Below are 16,900 nucleotides of genomic sequence, written 5' to 3'. Positions count from 1 at the left end.
TTTACAGAAAATCAGGCAGATGAAAAACATATTATTGGTTTTTTTTTAAAAAGCCTTAAGTTTAAAATAATTCTACAGCTCCCACTTATAGCAATGAGATAAAAAAATAAAAAATGTTTCAGATTTTAATTTTTCTTCTGCATCAAAATATTATTTTCTGCTTTCCCTGACAGCTGATATGTTTTAATTTCTCATTATTTTGTTATTTTTTTTTTTAAATCAATGATTAATTATTTTTTAGATGGATTGAATCGATGGAGAGTGTCCCTGGTTTGTTACCAAAAGGACTGTTTTATTTGTTATACAAGGACAACAGAAAAGGTAAGGATTGTTAAAATTTCAAAACCGTACAGATGCATTTTGAAATCTCTACTTTGGATTGTGTAAGGCAAATCTTAGTTCACCGGAAATTTAAAAGAATTTGTGAAATTGCCTATTACAGTTGTTTCTGCCATTATTTTCCTTCTCTAGGTTTTTATTTTACTGAAAACTATACAGCTTCCCAATCTATTGCTGTGTTATCTCTGAATATACAATACAATATAATATCAGTATAAAATTTAAAGGCTTGAAATTTCATCTTATCTATGGGATAATTTTTTTTAGATCATTGATTTTTTAAAAGTGATTTTATCTTTTGCAAGGAAGCTTCTCAGGTTTGGTTAGAAGATTATCTATTTTGACCTATAGTTTACTCGTAAAATCTTCTGATTCATTCATAAAAATATTTCTTTTATTTACAAATTTTCCATTTTCTACAGATAAAGTAGAAGTTCAGACGTATTTTATTACAAATGAAATATTTTGGATCAAACAATTAAATTGGTCATTGTGTTTATAGATGTTCTTGTTTTCTATTTCAGATATCTTAGATACATTGACAGAATGGACATTAGAGGGTTTGAATCTAGAGAAGGTTATCAGCCAGCCTGATGCAGCCTATAAAGTGCGTCATTTAAAGATGGGTATCAGAGTGGCTGCCAGTCTGTGTAGCTGTGATGAAGCTGTAGCTACAAACGTTCTGGTGGGTTTCTTTATATTATTAGTAAATACTATAAACAGGACTATTTATTTAAGAAATGATTCCTTCATGTCATGCACTATGCTCATTTTAACATGGGTAGGCATTATATTTGTCGATATTTTACACTGAGCGTTAGCGAGGTGTAAAATGTGGTCAAATATAATGCCTACCCATGTTAAAATGAGCATAGAGCATGACATGAAGGAATTATTTCGATTCTAATAGGACAAATGCAGTATTTTTATAGGTCGAAGCGTAAGAAAATAGAGAAAAAACGTTTGGCTTTTCCCGTTTCCTCCTCGAGGAGTCAGTGCATTACAATTCATATTTGATAAGTTTAAAAACCGCATTCAGGGTAAATATATGTTGTTTTATAAAAATATATGATAAAAGTTTATGCTAGCTACTAAAATGTATACATTTTAAAGGATAACGATAGAAATAATAACACAGTAAGTTCGTGCGCATGTGTCAAACATATTTATTATGCTCATTAGAAAACGGCTTTGTTCACAAACCGTAATAAGGACGTCATATTAGAATAGATATTACTATTAGTTTGAACATATTTATTATATACTTAGTAAATACAGCTAAATTGTATGTGTAATATAATCAATGGCAAGCATGCTGTATCAGCCAACCGTGATAATATCAATATTAGCACAGTGGCAAAGGCTTTATCAAATCCCTAATCTGTAGAGAGTCTTATAACAACAACACTTTAGGGACTGCTGCAGAAATTTATTGATTGACATGTTTCCGTGCCTAGGCACCGTCATCAGGATAAAAACAATACATAAAATCATGTTGAAGTACAAAATCAGGTTGTAAAAATTTAAACGTCGCAATGTTACAATGGTAAGTAACGTTATTAATAGCAACGTACTGAAAGTGAAAGTGAAAGGTCATTGTAAGGCCACACCAATTTGATTCCTTGTTCGACGGACCCGCCCGCACCTATTTTTTTCAAAACAGAATTTTTTTATTTTTATTATATTCCTGCTTCCCGCATCCGGAAATGAAATCATGTCCATATCCAGCACCGTTTTTGTTTTGTAAATATTATAAAAAGATCGCAACATTTGTTTATAAAATCACAGTCTAGCCTTTATATAACGATTTTAAACCTATCAGTACCCCACAACGCTGTAAATATCTGCGAGAATATTTGTTTCAGCATGAAACCAATTTATTTCACCTGGGAGTGCTCCGATATAAATATATAACCGGAAATACCAGTACAGAACAAAATGTTGGTTTCTTTCCCCCTAGCTTGTATTCCCTATAAAAAATGTTCGTTGTTAAAATAAAGTACAAAAAACTTCTGAAGGATTTGCCTTCAACTGCAATTATAATGTATGGTGACTATCATACCCGCTGCAGGTTTGTGCACCTGTCCAGGTTTATTCAGGTACCTGTCGTTCAGCCGTTATTGTTAGTTGATGTGGTTCATTGGTATTTTCCCGTTTGGAAATATAAATTAGATAGATGGTTTTCCTGTTCGAATTGTGTACAATACTAAGTTGTGGTCCCTTGTAGGTTGCTGGTTGGTCTGGATCAAAGCTCTCTGTAAAAGGCCGTACTTTGACATATGTTTGTTATTATCAGGTTGGGAATAACCTTCCCTCATACAAGGGCCTTGAAGGGGTCATTTTACCATGTTTACTGATGTAGAAAAGAAAATAGAAATACTAAGGATTTGTATAGTGCTACTATACAAAACCTTTGACAACTTAGAATGTTTTACTGAAAAAGAGGAGAAATACATTATATTTTAAACCACTTTTCTGAAATAATTTTTGAATAATATTAAACTGTTTAAGAAAATGTGTTTATAACATGGTTAAAGTCCGGGAAATTTATATTACAAAATTCTTGGACACATTTTGACCATTTAATACCAAATATTATAGTTCTTTGGGAAAATATTAGCCCTTTTGTACTTTAAGTGTTTTTACAAAACAAATATATTATAACTTATATAATGACCCCTCATAAAAGGGATATTCATAACATTAAGGGGTTGTTCTGAACCTGATTATGACTTGGATGGAGAATTGTCTCATTGTCAGTCACACATACATGACATACATAGACCAGATTTAATTATTCAATTATTTCTTGATGAACAGGGAAAAAATATTTCATAAATTAAAGAAATGTCAAGGTACAAGTGATAAATCAAGTTTTAATATAGTCAAAACCTACTATTTTATGTTTACAAAAAAAATTTATAATCACTCGCCTTTACTTTTTAGGCTTCGCCTCAAAAATTTTCAAATTAAATATTTTTTTATTAAAATTTTCAAATCGCTCGCTCGCCCCAATTTTTGAAGTCTAAAAATCTGTAGAACAAGATATTAAATTGGTGTCGCCTAAGTATGTAAATAAACTATAAAAGAAATTAAAATAAAATAAAATGTTTTTGTTGTGAAAATGTTTGTTAAAATTATTCTGCCAACATGTGTCTGTCCTCTTGCATCGTGGAAAGAATGATACAATAAGTTGTCAGGTTGTGTATAGACTGTATAGGTTGTGTGGTCTGAATGTTCTGTTAACTTTCTTCCCCAAAATAGATGACATATTATCAGCAATTCCGTACCATTTCAACTGGCTTCTCTTGGCCAGAGGTACTGCTTCCAATCGCATCAGGAATGCTGTAAAATGTTTCGGTCGCCGAGAGTTAAGGACAAAGTATGAATATCACTGGTCTATGTTGAATTTTTACTATGTGTTCATTCATCAAACTATCGGGAATGGCCAGTAATCTGTAAAAGTGGTTATATCTCGAGGGTTGTATGTTTGGTTAACATATTTTCTGGAGCATCAGATTGAATTTGAAGAATACGAAATCGGGTGCATTTAACCGTCCTGGTTGGTTTCTTTGTATTATTAGTTAATACTATAAACAGGAATATTAGTATTAGTTTGAATATATTTATTATATACTTTGTATGTGTAATACAATCAATGGCAAGCGTGCTGTATCAGCCAACCGTGATAATATCAATATCAGCACAGTGGCAAAAGCTTTATCACACCTTTAATATGTATGATGTCACATCATCTATTGCAGTCACTGTTGCAAAGGCTTTATCAAATCCCTAATCTGTATGACGTAATGTCAAACCTGTAATTTGTATGACGTCATTTCAAAACTCCTTATCTGTATGATGTCATTGCACATACAAGAAATCTACTTGAGGTATATGTATATAATAAAGTGTATATGATATGGCTTTTCAATATCACACACCGTATCAACCCTCAATCAAGCTCTTGGGATTATATTGGTGTCCTGGGTTGATACAGATGCGATATTGAAAAAGCCCTATGATATTCTCTATTTATTTATAGTGGATTGGGAAACAAGTATGGCAACTTATATTAATCCCTTTCCACTTTGTGGGTGAGAGTGCTGCCTTGTAGCGGCATCAGCATGCTCTTTTTTGGAAATCTACAAGTGTCTTTAAAGTGCAAGTCATTAATGAAATGTAGTGTAGACCTGTTGGTGACCTAGTGCTGTTGTCTGTTCTATAGTTGGGTTGTTGTCTCTTTGACACATTCCCCATTTCCATTCTCAATTTTATAAAAAAAAATACAGGGCAATATTAAAAGTGAACCTTTTATAGCTGACTATGCGGTATGGGCTTTGCTCATTGTTGAAGGCCGTACAGTGACCTATAGTTGTAAATGGTTGTGTCATTTTGGTCTCTTGTGGACAGTTGTCTCATTGGCAATCATACCACACCTTCTTTTATATATAAAATTAAATATATATCCTCCTCTTTGTTTTCAGTCCAGAGATGTACAACATAAGCTGTTAGACATTTTTACAGACCAGTATACATCTTTTTCTGTCAAACTACAAATTGTTCAAGCTCTAGACCAATCAACAAGGCTGTCTTGTGGTATGGATTGGTTACTAGGGAAACATAGTCTCCAAGACAACACAGGTCAAGAAACTTGCTATCAAAGAATCGTAAATATAATGCAGACAAAACAGGTATTTACTATTGTAATTGTCATAAAATATAAGATCATTGATATTATAAATTTAATGGTTGTTTTCAGAGTTTTCCCTCTAAACACTTTTTAAGATGGGGAATTGCATAAAAGAATGGTGGTCATGAATTGAATTTGGGCTTATACAGCAAGTGATGCATTAATGTATGGGATTCTTCTATTCATAAATCAGGGAGATTTAGGGGTGATGAAAACAATTTTTTTTCACTTAAAAGAGGGATGAAAGATACACGAGGGACAGTCAAACTCATAAATCAAAAATAAACTGACAACACCTGGCTAATAATGAAAGAAGACAAACAGACAAACAATAGAACACATGACACAACATAGAAAACTAAAGAATAAGCAACAAGAACCCCACCAAAAACTAGGGGTGATCTCAGGTGCTCCAGAAGGGTAAGCACCTAAAATTCACTACATAAAAGTTATTTCTGAATCTATGAACATTTTAAAGTTGCTTTTGATATGAATGTACATATTCACTTACTCAATTTTAGTAATAATTTAATCTGTATATAATATAGTAGCAATTATTTATCTACTTAACAGGTTGTTAGAGTTATGGTAGCCTTAACAGCTATCATTAAGAAAGTCCATTATTACGAAATTATGAGCAGGTTAACATCATTCACTGAAAGGTAAATATAGTAATCCAACATTTGGAGGCTGTTTATTACTGTAGATTCTTTATTATTAAGGTAGCACAATACAAAGATTTTATAACTCCAACTACTAAGTTTTAAAAAGCTGTAACTTTCTTAATAATGCTTGAAAATTTATAAAAGTGGTAGTTTTGGATAGCTTACAGATTACTCTTTCAAATTAATGCAATGTTAGCATTATGCAACAATTATGTAACCAATTATATTGTTAACGGTGTCTAAAATATTTTTTCCCCAAATTTCCACTTTCAAATGAAATTAGCTTCTGCATAGGTATCCCTAGAGGCTTGATTTTATTATATGTTGTTCCTATGGCCATTATCTACAAAAGGGTGTCTCAGATTTCAGATAGAATGTATAGAACAAATTTTACACCTAATTAAACATTATCTTCTTTTATGTGGTAATGATGTTTCACTAATTGGAGATTTATGAGAGAATAGAATACCATAGAGACAATCTGAGACACCCTTTTGAAGCCCATGATGTGTTGATTAAGATTTCGTTAAAATTTTCTGTATAGTTAAAGAGATGAAAGAGCTAAATTCATTCAAGTGACCTTACCCAGATTTTGCCACTTATTACATAATAATTGATTACATAATGATTCAATAATAAAAATATTACATTCATTTAAAAGATTAATCTTTTATCTATCTATATGTACCTCTTTTATTATTTTCTATGCATTCATAAGAAAGTTACAGCATTTCAAATGTTAGTGATTGGAAGAAAAAAAATCTTTGTATTGTGCTACCTTAAAGGATTCTACAGTTAATGGTTAACCACAAATTTTAAGGTTAAATGAAATACAAATTTTCATAAGGCTTGTTTGCATAATTTGTCAAAACCAGGAAATCATCGATAGTAGAGGAGCATTATGTTTTCTGGCCTGTGTGTCGGTCTGTTCGTTCATCTGTTTGTCCGTCTGTCCCGCTTCAGGTTAAAGTTTTTGGTAAAGGTAGTTTTTGATGAAGATTAAGTCCAATCGACTTCAAACTTAGTACACATGTTCCCTATGATATGATCTTTCTAATTTTAATGCCAAAATTAGAGTTTTTACCCCAATGGCGTGGTCCACTAAACATAGAAAATTATAGAGCAAGTGGGGCATTCGTGTACTGGGGACACATTCTTGTTTTAAATCTGGAGAATACCTGATGTTGTTTTTCTCTCTCAAAAAACATGGAACTTGTGCATTAAAAATTATTCTGACACACCCTCAGTAAGAAACTTAGAATCAATAAAGTGTCTCACTGTCTTTGGAATTCAACTTTATACATGTGAAATCTGTTAGTAGTTCTTTGAAAATTGTGTGTCCCCTTTAAGTAAATATATGTGGATTAGCAATAATCCAATAAACTGAACAATTAGTCTAACAACTGTATTGTAAACTTTTTAACTTGTTAAAATTTCTTTCTTTTTTCTGTGATAGGGTTATAAGTATTGATATCAGCAAAGATGACAACATAAGTAATGAGGACTGTCAGGAGATGATCAAAACCATAGCTGACATAACTAAAGTCTTCTCTATAGCACCGCATTTAATTGTAAGTATGAGTGTTAACAGACATACATATATTTAATTCTATTCTTTTTCACCACATTTGGAATTATAGACATGAAAGCTGGTAGCAAATTTACTTTAAAATTGAAAAAAGTGTCAATAAGCCATTACTTTAAAGCTACAATCTCACATGATTTTTCTTTTTTTTTAAGGTTGGGGAAAGGTTCTCATAACAAATATATAAGTTTTTGCATGTTAAAAGATAAATTTAAAACATCAGTGTACACATCAGAGTTTGAAAAAGTTTTTTTGTTTTGTTTCAGTCCCAGCCAAAGAGAGGATTGCCAGGGAAGACCATGTTTGAAGTAGCTGAGCCAATCAGTGATCCGTATCCTAATCTGTATCACTATGCCAACAAATGTCACCTGCTACAGAGTCTACTGGTTCTTATTTCTTCACCTGTTACAGGGAACCATCCTATAATTTTGTCCTCCATTATAAATCTGTTGCAGTTATTTCTACACACTCATCATGGACTGTTGTATCTCAGCTCTCAGACAGAGGTCACGAACAGTATTGTTAAATTCCTGATTCATGGACCAGTAAGTATATGTGTACTAAATGATATGGCAGAATAAAAAGGGGAGCTCAAAGATGCTCTTTGGTTGGGATGTTGTCTCTTTGACACATCCCCCATTCATGCCATTTCCTTTCTCAATTTTATTGTTAAGACACGATATCAAAGTATTTAAGAAAATGAAAACTAAATTATAAATAAGACAGCAATCCAACATCAACAGCATCAACCAAAACTTAAAACTAAAGGAGTAAGAGGTTTTAAAGATCTTGTACAATGTTTCCACAATTTATAAGAAGACTTACATTGTAAACCAAACAGGCATTGAATAACAAAATAAAACATTTTTATAAAGTTTGATTTTTCATAAAAATGTACATTAGGATTAAGTTTCAGCTTAGTTTCTAGGGCTAGTGTTAGTACTAGGTATACAATAAGGTTTACATGAGTATAGTCTGACATAGGTAGAGTTTCATAATGTAAATGAAGGCCAGTTTAAGTTCTGTGTTAATTGTATTTGTATTGGTGATTGTAGGATTATGGCCGTGATGATTCGGATGACAACCCACTACAGATATTTGGAGTAGAGGTGATACATCATCTACAGACACTTCAATACATAGATCAACTTAATGAGTTCCATAATAAAGGTAATTAACTTCCTGAATTTTGTTTAAGTTCTATAGAAAATTGATTGCTTTACATATCAACCACCTATGGAATGGTTTTAAACATTTTAGTCAGAGCTATCAAGGTTAAAACATTGAAAAATCTCAATACTCGAAAATATAAGGCAGTAAGATCAAAAGGAAAATATACAAATTACCGATAATTCTTTTAATTACAGAGGATACTGAGCTTGATGACAGTGGAGCTTTGGCCACACTACATAACTTATATACCATGACAGTAACAGCTGTGGGAAGAGACGCCCTTGTCAGAGTGTTTAGTGCTGATTATAATATCAAATCTTTATTACCATTCATTGAACTTACTGGTAAGATTAGAAAAAGATATGTGGTAGGGTTCTGGTTGAAATATAGATAGCCCATTGAAAATATGATCTTTATTTAAGCTTAATTTAGATGTTTATTGGTTAAAATAGAGTAGTCTCTTTAAATAGATATTAAACACATTTTTCCTGACCTGTTGAATAAAATAACTTTATATTTGGACAAAGACTGTGCAGTGATGAGCTCTTATGTGTGAATCGTATTTGGATCTGTCAGCCACATACTTAATGTTTCCGATACTTTAAATGTGGAATGTGGAATGTGCAGCCCGACAATGCATACATTATTCTTTCTTAATTTTAAAAACATAAGAGAAAATTTGAATATTAAAAAAATGTCATGGCTGTGAAAGGATTTAATGGGTTAAAAACCATTGAAAAATGTGTGTACATTAGATACTATTTTGGTACTGGTATTTAACATAGACAAAAACAGAGCAAATATTCATTGAAAACAATAATTTGATGACAACAATTGTCTAAACATATACTTTTGTTTACGTTATAGGAATTGAAGAGAGAGATGCTAAGTTAAAGAAGAGTGTGTGTGCCAGTTATAGTTTACAGTTACTTCTGTTGGTGATCAGGAACTCGTGTGATGTTGGGTTACTGGAGAAGTTTAGTAACAGACTTGTACAGATTTGTGAAGCAGGTACTGTCAAAAACTATACATCAGTATTTTTATGCCCCATTTATGGGCTTAATGTTTTTGGTCTGTGCTTCCGCTCATTTATTCCTCCCTTCTTTTGTTTACCTGTCTGTCCCGCTTCAGGTTAAAGCTTTTGGTCAAAGTAGATTTTGATGAAGTTGAAGTCCAATGAACTTGAAATTTATATATGTTTCCAAGATATGATCTTTCTTGTTTTAATGCCAAATTGGCGGTTTGACCCAAATTTCAAATCCACTAAACATAAAAAATGATAGTGTAAGTGGGGCATCCATGTACTATGGACACATTTTTGTTAGATAGACTGTTTTACAAAATTAATGATTATGTTAGGATTGATAGTGATGTTGCAATTCACAGTTCATTAATAAATGAAATCATTGTAGTAAGTCTTGATTAGAATAACTTTTTCATTTGAGTTTACAAAAGTAACATTAGTATTTGTTTTGTATAGAGAGAAGAAAGTGAATATAACCATTGACAACAATTTTTTTATATAGTAAAAATGAAAGAAGAATAGGAATAAACTTAAATGACAGACCACACCAACCACGAAAAAACTCTTTTCAGAAAATATGCAAACAAACAAAAGATAAACATCACCTGACAACACTTGATCCAGATAACCTGACTAGTCACAGTATGTGATTGGGTTAAACCATTAAATGAATGCATTCAAACCAAGATGTATAAAGAAGAAACTTTAAAAAAAAACAATTAAAAACAATATGCTCAATCTAATTTAGCCCTCAACACTATTTACCAAAAGATAATCTGCATTTGTCTTCTTTCTTATCTTTTTTTCTTTTTTTTAGACATAAAGGTGTCTTTTTTAGGGAAGTTTGTTTTATTCCTTAGTTTCGAGTCAACTTCATTTTTGATCAAAGTTTACAGAAAGCCTGTTGATATTTATGACTTTGTCTTTGTAGATTATAGTAGTAAACTTTTAGAACTCCAGGAATGGTTGGCTCCAATCAAATACATTACATCTTACAATTATGATGGTGTGTCGTCTGCTGTACAACAACTAAAACAGGTGGTCGAAGGAATGCAGAAAATACCACGCCCACTCATAACTACATGTAGAATACTGAGACATATGACCATACCTAAAGAAACAGAGTACCCCGAGGGTAGGTTCATGTACAAAATATAACACACCCACTTACAACTGTTGTATTCCATGTGGGAAGAATTTTTAATAAAAAAAAAGAAACATGACCATTAATGATTGAATGAAAAGAATTTACTCAAATAAAATTAAAAAACAACCCAACCAGTACAAACATGAATTTAATCTCCCTCCCCCCCAAAAAACAACATGAAAAGATATGTATATCAAAATTGATAGGCAGACAATTCTATCATTGTTTTTCTTCTACTTTTTGTATGAAGGGGTTTCTTAATGATAAACATTTATAAATACATATTAAATTTTCATTTCATTTACAACAAACCAGGAAAGTTTCTGTCATTGTACAATATTTATTTAATGTATCTTATTTCATTCTTCAATATTTTGGTATATAGTGAGATGTATTGTAAATGCTTTTAGATGTCCCAGAAGAAATAAAATATAAGTATGCTTTACTTGATGTTTATGGAGAAGATGCTTTCCCTATCTTTATAACAATTCTACAGGTAAGATTACAATGCATTTTACTTAATTGGCACATGTTTGTCTGTACTCAAGGATTTTTAGGTGAAAACACAGACAGTGTCCAGTTATTATCATGAGCCTTTTTTGTATCACAAAATAACTACCATGTAATCTAATGAACAATTAAAAAACCAAAAGACCCAAAATATTTTAAGCATTCACAGATATTAAATAAATCGTTTTAATGCATTTAACTTGGGTCATACTATAGGGCTCTTTTATGCCTTAATCATATACTATTGTTGAAAGGGATAAACTGACCTTTTAATTCTGAAGGCTATATATCTATTTACTAAGATGATATATCAATTTGCTATCAAATTGCATTAAGTGTGCAAGTAATAGTCATATCTTTGGTTAGCTTGCTTGCTAGTTGAACTGTGAAGTCATTATTAGGTTAGGTAAATGTAATTTCACATGTTTAACTGATACAGGTATTTTTAAAGAACCATAACATTAAATCTGGTTTTATTTGTTCCAGAAAGTGAATGATATATTGATCAGAAAATGGCAGCAGGGATGTCCACAGAGTTCAGAAAATATGACTTATTATCTGGCTGTTGTTAAACCTTGTCTAGAAATTGTCAAGTCTACTTTGTGTTTCCTGATATCATCCAGAGGAGGGGAGGTAAGTAATATTTATAATTATGCTACAAACTATATTAAATGTTAACCAATGGAGGAGGTTCTTTCTGGGCACTCTGGCTTCCTCTACCAATAAAAAGTGGCTGTCAAAAAAGTCCAACAGTGCTAAAAGTGGTATTAAATGTCATTTAATCAATAAATGTTACATGTCTTGACTATTCAAACAAGGTTTGTGAAAGTTGGCTATTATCCTTTGCTAAGTATATTTCATAGATTTTGATTGGTTCACGCACATCGTTACAAAATCTTAAGCCGTTGGATGTTGCTTACCCATATCCTCGCAAACACCCATTACATTAAGGGGAACTTCATGCACAATTTCCAAATCATTTACGCTCATTTGGACCAAATGCATCACTATGCTGCCACATTGTCAATGAATGGGACTACTGACCTAGCTATGCAAATGACCCACATTGATTTCATGTCGTTAATGATGTAAATCTCACAACATTAGTTTAAACATATTTATTTATAGTGGATTGGGAAACAAGTTTTGCAACTTATATTAATCACTTTGCGGGTGCGAGTGCTGCCTTGTAGTGGCATTAGCCTACTCTTTTTCGAAATCTACAAGGGTGTCTTTAAAGTGCAAGAGATATAGCTCTCTTAAAACGGGTCATTCATTCATTGAGTGCCAAATTCAACCCATTTCAGTTTCTTTCTCTCTACATTAAAAATTTCTTATATTTGTCTACCTGCAGGGTCCACCAACCTTGTTCAAAATATGTCAAATTCCCAAATATCAATAAAAAATGAAAAAAAGTTGGTTTCTTGTAAAACTTGGTGGTCGAATTTCTCAATAAATTTGTTATCTACGTTCATATCCATAGATATTGATATTTTAACACCCTTCAGTACCCTGCACACCTGTCTGCTGCACCTCAGTGTGTTAAAATGTCCATATGTATGGATATGAACATAGATTACTTATAATAATCACTGAAGGCTGATCAGGAAATTGCATTTGAAAAAAAAAAAAAAAATGTATTTTACTGGTTAATGGCCTAATTTTTGGTAGTCACCATACACTTTTGCTGTGCAGAAGCAATTGCAGACATGGCACAGTCTTTTGTAAAATTTTAGATCATTGGAAATGTCACCAGACATTGCAAATAGCATTTTTAGAAGGTAAAATGTAAATTTACCTGATCAAAACAATTCAATCAAAATTGTCTTAATAAACAAATTATTATGTTATCACCATTATATATTTTTTGGATGCTTGATAGTGTAATATTTAGGAAATTGATCAAATTTATTTATTTTAAGAGATACTTTGTATATTTTCTAGTTTAAAGACCTTACCAGCCTCTCAGTTCTATTTGAACTACATACAATCATGTGTTCTGTTCCCTTATCATCATACTTTATTGAGGATATCCACCAGATACAGAAAAATGTGATTGGGACATTATTGGCCTACACACAGCCTGTTATTACAGCTAAGGACACTGATGAAGGTAAGTAAATCCATTATATTTGCTCACACTTTCTGTTTTTCCAAATGCGTTGAATAGCAGGTATAGGGTAATGATTTTCTCCTGACTGTACTAGCCACATCAATACTAAGAGACCATTTGACAGAAACCTTTTTCTTACTTTTAATGATTTTTGCAGGAGTTATGGGACAATTTGATTTTAGTATTGTGACATTAAGACATTGTGAGTGCAACTCCTCTGAGAACGCATTGTGACACACCATGTAATTCCTCATTTAAGATCTTGTTTAAAATGGAATCTATATCTTCTGAGCCAAACAGTAATATTTTACATCATGTTGACCATGTCTTTTTGGTGTTATTATTTTCCTTTTGGATTGCTGTTTTATTGGCATATCTTTGATATTCAAACACAAAGATTTTCTGACTTAAATGTGTTTGGTAAATTTTTGTACAATGAAATATGTTAGGTAGAAGTATGCTTTATCATTTCTCTCTCTTGATCAAATATTCAATAGGCTGTCTTGTATTAATTTATAATTTGTTCTTTTTTTTTGTAGCACTAACTGAGAGTCTTTGGACCAAGACTATGAAAGAACTGATTAAGTACACGACAAAGGCACCATATACCTATCTGAGTGGTCTGTTGATGATTTCAGAATTACTTCCCTTGCCTTTACCTCTCCAGACAGAAGAGGTAAGACATGATTTGTGAATCTTCTTATCAGGTCCATTGTGAGGAATTTTATACATTCAACTTTTGTTTAAAGACATCATTTCAAAGTTCACTAACAATTGTGGAAATTAATTGAGATTTTGAAGGAATAATAAACGATATCTATGGAGGATTCATTATTGTTTGTAGGGTACGTACATATTTTTGTGGATTTTCTGGGAATAGATGACCTATGAGTTTAAGCGAAATAATTTTCTTTTAGCTTGTTAGCAGATTTTGCCAAAATCAAGTATTCTAAAAGATAGTCTTGTGTTTGTTATTTCAGAAGCTAACAGAGATAGTCTTGTGTTTGATATTTCAGAAGCTAACAGAGATAGTCTTGTGTTTGTTCTTTCAGAAGCTAACAGAGATAGTCTTGTTTTTGTTATTTCAGAAGCTAACAGAGATAGTCTTGTGTTTGTTATTTCAGAAGCTAACAGAGATAGTCTTGTGTTTGTTATTTCAGAAGCTAACAGAGATAGTCTTGTGTTTGTTATTTTAGAAGCTAACAGAAGAAGAGATAAGCTTAGCAGTGAATACCAGGAAGTTGTGGAGTGCTCATCTTCACTCGCTCTCACCACAGATACAAGAGATGATCAGGATCTTAGCAACATCTACTTGTCAGCCATTACAACAGGTTCTTAGACGTGTCTGTTGGCAGTTGTCTGATCTATCAGCTTCTGCTGCTACCATGGTAACAAAGTAAGTCTTAACCTTATCTACTTGTCAGCCATTACAACAGGTTCTTAGACGTGTCTGTTGGCAGTTGTCTGATCTATCAGCTTCTGCAGCTACCATGGTAACAAAGTAAGTCTTAGCCTTATCTACTTGTCAGCCATTACAACAGGTCCTCAGACGTGTCTGTTGGCAGTTGTCTGATCTATCAGCTTCTGCTGCTACCATGGTAACAAAGTAAGTCTTAGCCTTATCTACTTATCAGCCATTACAACAAGTTCTTAGACGTGTCTGTTGGCAGTTGTCTGATCTATCAGCTTCTGCTGCTACCATGGTAACAAAGTAAGTTTTAGCCTTATCTACTTGTCAGCCATTACAACAAGTTCTTAGACATGTCTCTTGGCCATTGGCTGATTAACCAGCTTCTGCTGCTACCATGGTAACAAAGTAAGTTTTAGCAACATCTACATTTTGTCCATTGCATCAGGTTCAAAGAAATGTTTGTTAAAACTTAATTGCAGATCTACAAGCCTCTTAGAGAATCAGCTAAGGAACACCTGTATATTTTACAAATTAAATATTATTGTGTAAATTTTGCTACTGAGAACAAATTTGACAATTTTGTAGTTATAAAACCAATTTACAAGATGTTTCAGCCTCTTGTCTTTATCACTTTCTTGATAATCCTTCTAATCTGCAAAGCTGTGTACATATTCCAATAACTGAAAAAGCCAATGTTTTCGGTCTCTCCACTATTTTGCAATTTTGTTTAAAGGGGAAAAGAAATATTTCAGTTTCAGAATGCTTCAGGTTTAGCTCTGAACTTGTAGTAAAAGCATATTATGAGATCATGAAATTATTTATTACTGATAAATATAATCACATTGCCTTTTATTTCTTTTAATAGGTGTGTGTTGGATATGGTAGTTGTGAGTTTTGACACACTGGGAGCTAAACCTTTTCCAGTAGAAGGGGCAGAGGAAGGTGGAACGCAAGAAAGTAGAATTGAAAGGGTTGCCTCCCCTTATGCTAGTAAAATGCTGAACTTACTGGCATTTGTATTGGCACATCCACCTATAAAATGTGCCACACTACATCTGATGCTGAAAGCAGGGTTTGTTGACCATTTCTATTATACTGATACATTTTGCTCTCATCTTTCAGTTTAAATCATTGTCCTTACTTTATTTTCTACAATCTAGCAAGAATTACACAGAAAGCTAGACTGGTTTTACTTTTTTAGGTGACTTAATACTGTAAACCCAACTAATTTTTGTGACTTTCGCCGAATAGAAAAATATCACATATAAATCGTTATCAATATATTATATTTTGATCTTCTTTTATATTCATACAGAAACAATGTTAGAAAATCGCTTAATATATTGTCAAATCTAGGAAAACAATGAACTATAGTTTCTTCAGTAAAAAGGCCCCACAATCTTTTATTTGACTCTAATTCTTATATTGATTTATAACATACTAAAATGTATATTCAAATAAAAAAAGTCGCAAATAAACAATTTACGATACATAAACTAGAAATTATGTGTCAGAATTTCGTGTGTATTTTAGTCTAGACGCCATCTAGTTTACCATCAAGGTGACCTTCCGATGACTGTCAACATTAATATCTTCCAATGTAAACATAAACATTGATATTAATAGATAGGGAACTGGTGAATTTCGATTTTTATAGGTCTTCATGATTTCATATTATAGGTTAAAATAATATGCTAATAAACATTTTTACCTATACAATAATGAGTTTTTGTAGATCGAATCAGCTGTCAATCAAATGATTTACCCTTTTGTCTCTTTCAATCTTGACATTCTTTTCCTTTTACTAGCCAACCACGCCTATTCCATAAGGAACCTATCTCTAACTAAGAGGTTCAAATGAACTTCATATGAATATGAATTTAATTAGGTCAAATTATTCACTTGCAAGTGAAATAATTCACAAGCAATGTTTCTTTTCTTATTTCGACAAAACTGAACCAAACTGGCTGCTAAAAGAGAAATTTAATTCACTATTTTACTTTTATTAATAATCAAACACAAAACATAAAAAATATTATCAAATTATGTGGACTGTTTTCAGAACTGGCTCTGATGAGAAGTATGGAGAGCTATTAACCCAGTTCTTGGAAATCTTAAATTCAGTATGTGACAGGCTTCCTCATGTACAAGCTCAAGAATGTATTGTTGTAAGTACACTATGAATATAACTGTATTATAAATGGTAAGAATCTTTAACCTTACCATTTAAAAATAGTTCT

At 32.2% G+C, this 16,900-nt stretch overlaps 1 protein-coding gene across 1 annotated transcript in view; it reads left to right on the top strand.

The window, feature by feature from the left end:
- The window catches only part of LOC134722275 (protein virilizer homolog), a 56,111-nt gene that overhangs the window by 18,992 nt on the left and 20,219 nt on the right, over positions 1-16,900 (top strand). Inside the window, exons 13-29 of the mRNA XM_063585885.1 lie at positions 242-321; positions 864-1,024; positions 4,827-5,033; positions 5,606-5,694; positions 7,154-7,268; positions 7,549-7,827; positions 8,338-8,452; positions 8,650-8,799; positions 9,323-9,466; positions 10,411-10,614; positions 11,037-11,122; positions 11,623-11,769; positions 13,081-13,249; positions 13,789-13,925; positions 14,446-14,645; positions 15,526-15,732; positions 16,723-16,828. Coding sequence (XP_063441955.1) covers positions 242-321; positions 864-1,024; positions 4,827-5,033; positions 5,606-5,694; positions 7,154-7,268; positions 7,549-7,827; positions 8,338-8,452; positions 8,650-8,799; positions 9,323-9,466; positions 10,411-10,614; positions 11,037-11,122; positions 11,623-11,769; positions 13,081-13,249; positions 13,789-13,925; positions 14,446-14,645; positions 15,526-15,732; positions 16,723-16,828 — 2,596 coding nt within the window. The remainder of the gene's footprint in view (positions 1-241; positions 322-863; positions 1,025-4,826; positions 5,034-5,605; positions 5,695-7,153; positions 7,269-7,548; positions 7,828-8,337; positions 8,453-8,649; positions 8,800-9,322; positions 9,467-10,410; positions 10,615-11,036; positions 11,123-11,622; positions 11,770-13,080; positions 13,250-13,788; positions 13,926-14,445; positions 14,646-15,525; positions 15,733-16,722; positions 16,829-16,900) is intronic.

Source organism: Mytilus trossulus, chromosome 6 (genome assembly GCF_036588685.1).
Source record: "Mytilus trossulus isolate FHL-02 chromosome 6, PNRI_Mtr1.1.1.hap1, whole genome shotgun sequence".
Classification (NCBI taxonomy): Eukaryota; Metazoa; Mollusca; class Bivalvia; order Mytilida; family Mytilidae; genus Mytilus; species Mytilus trossulus.
This window is presented reverse-complemented; position numbering and strand designations above follow the sequence as displayed.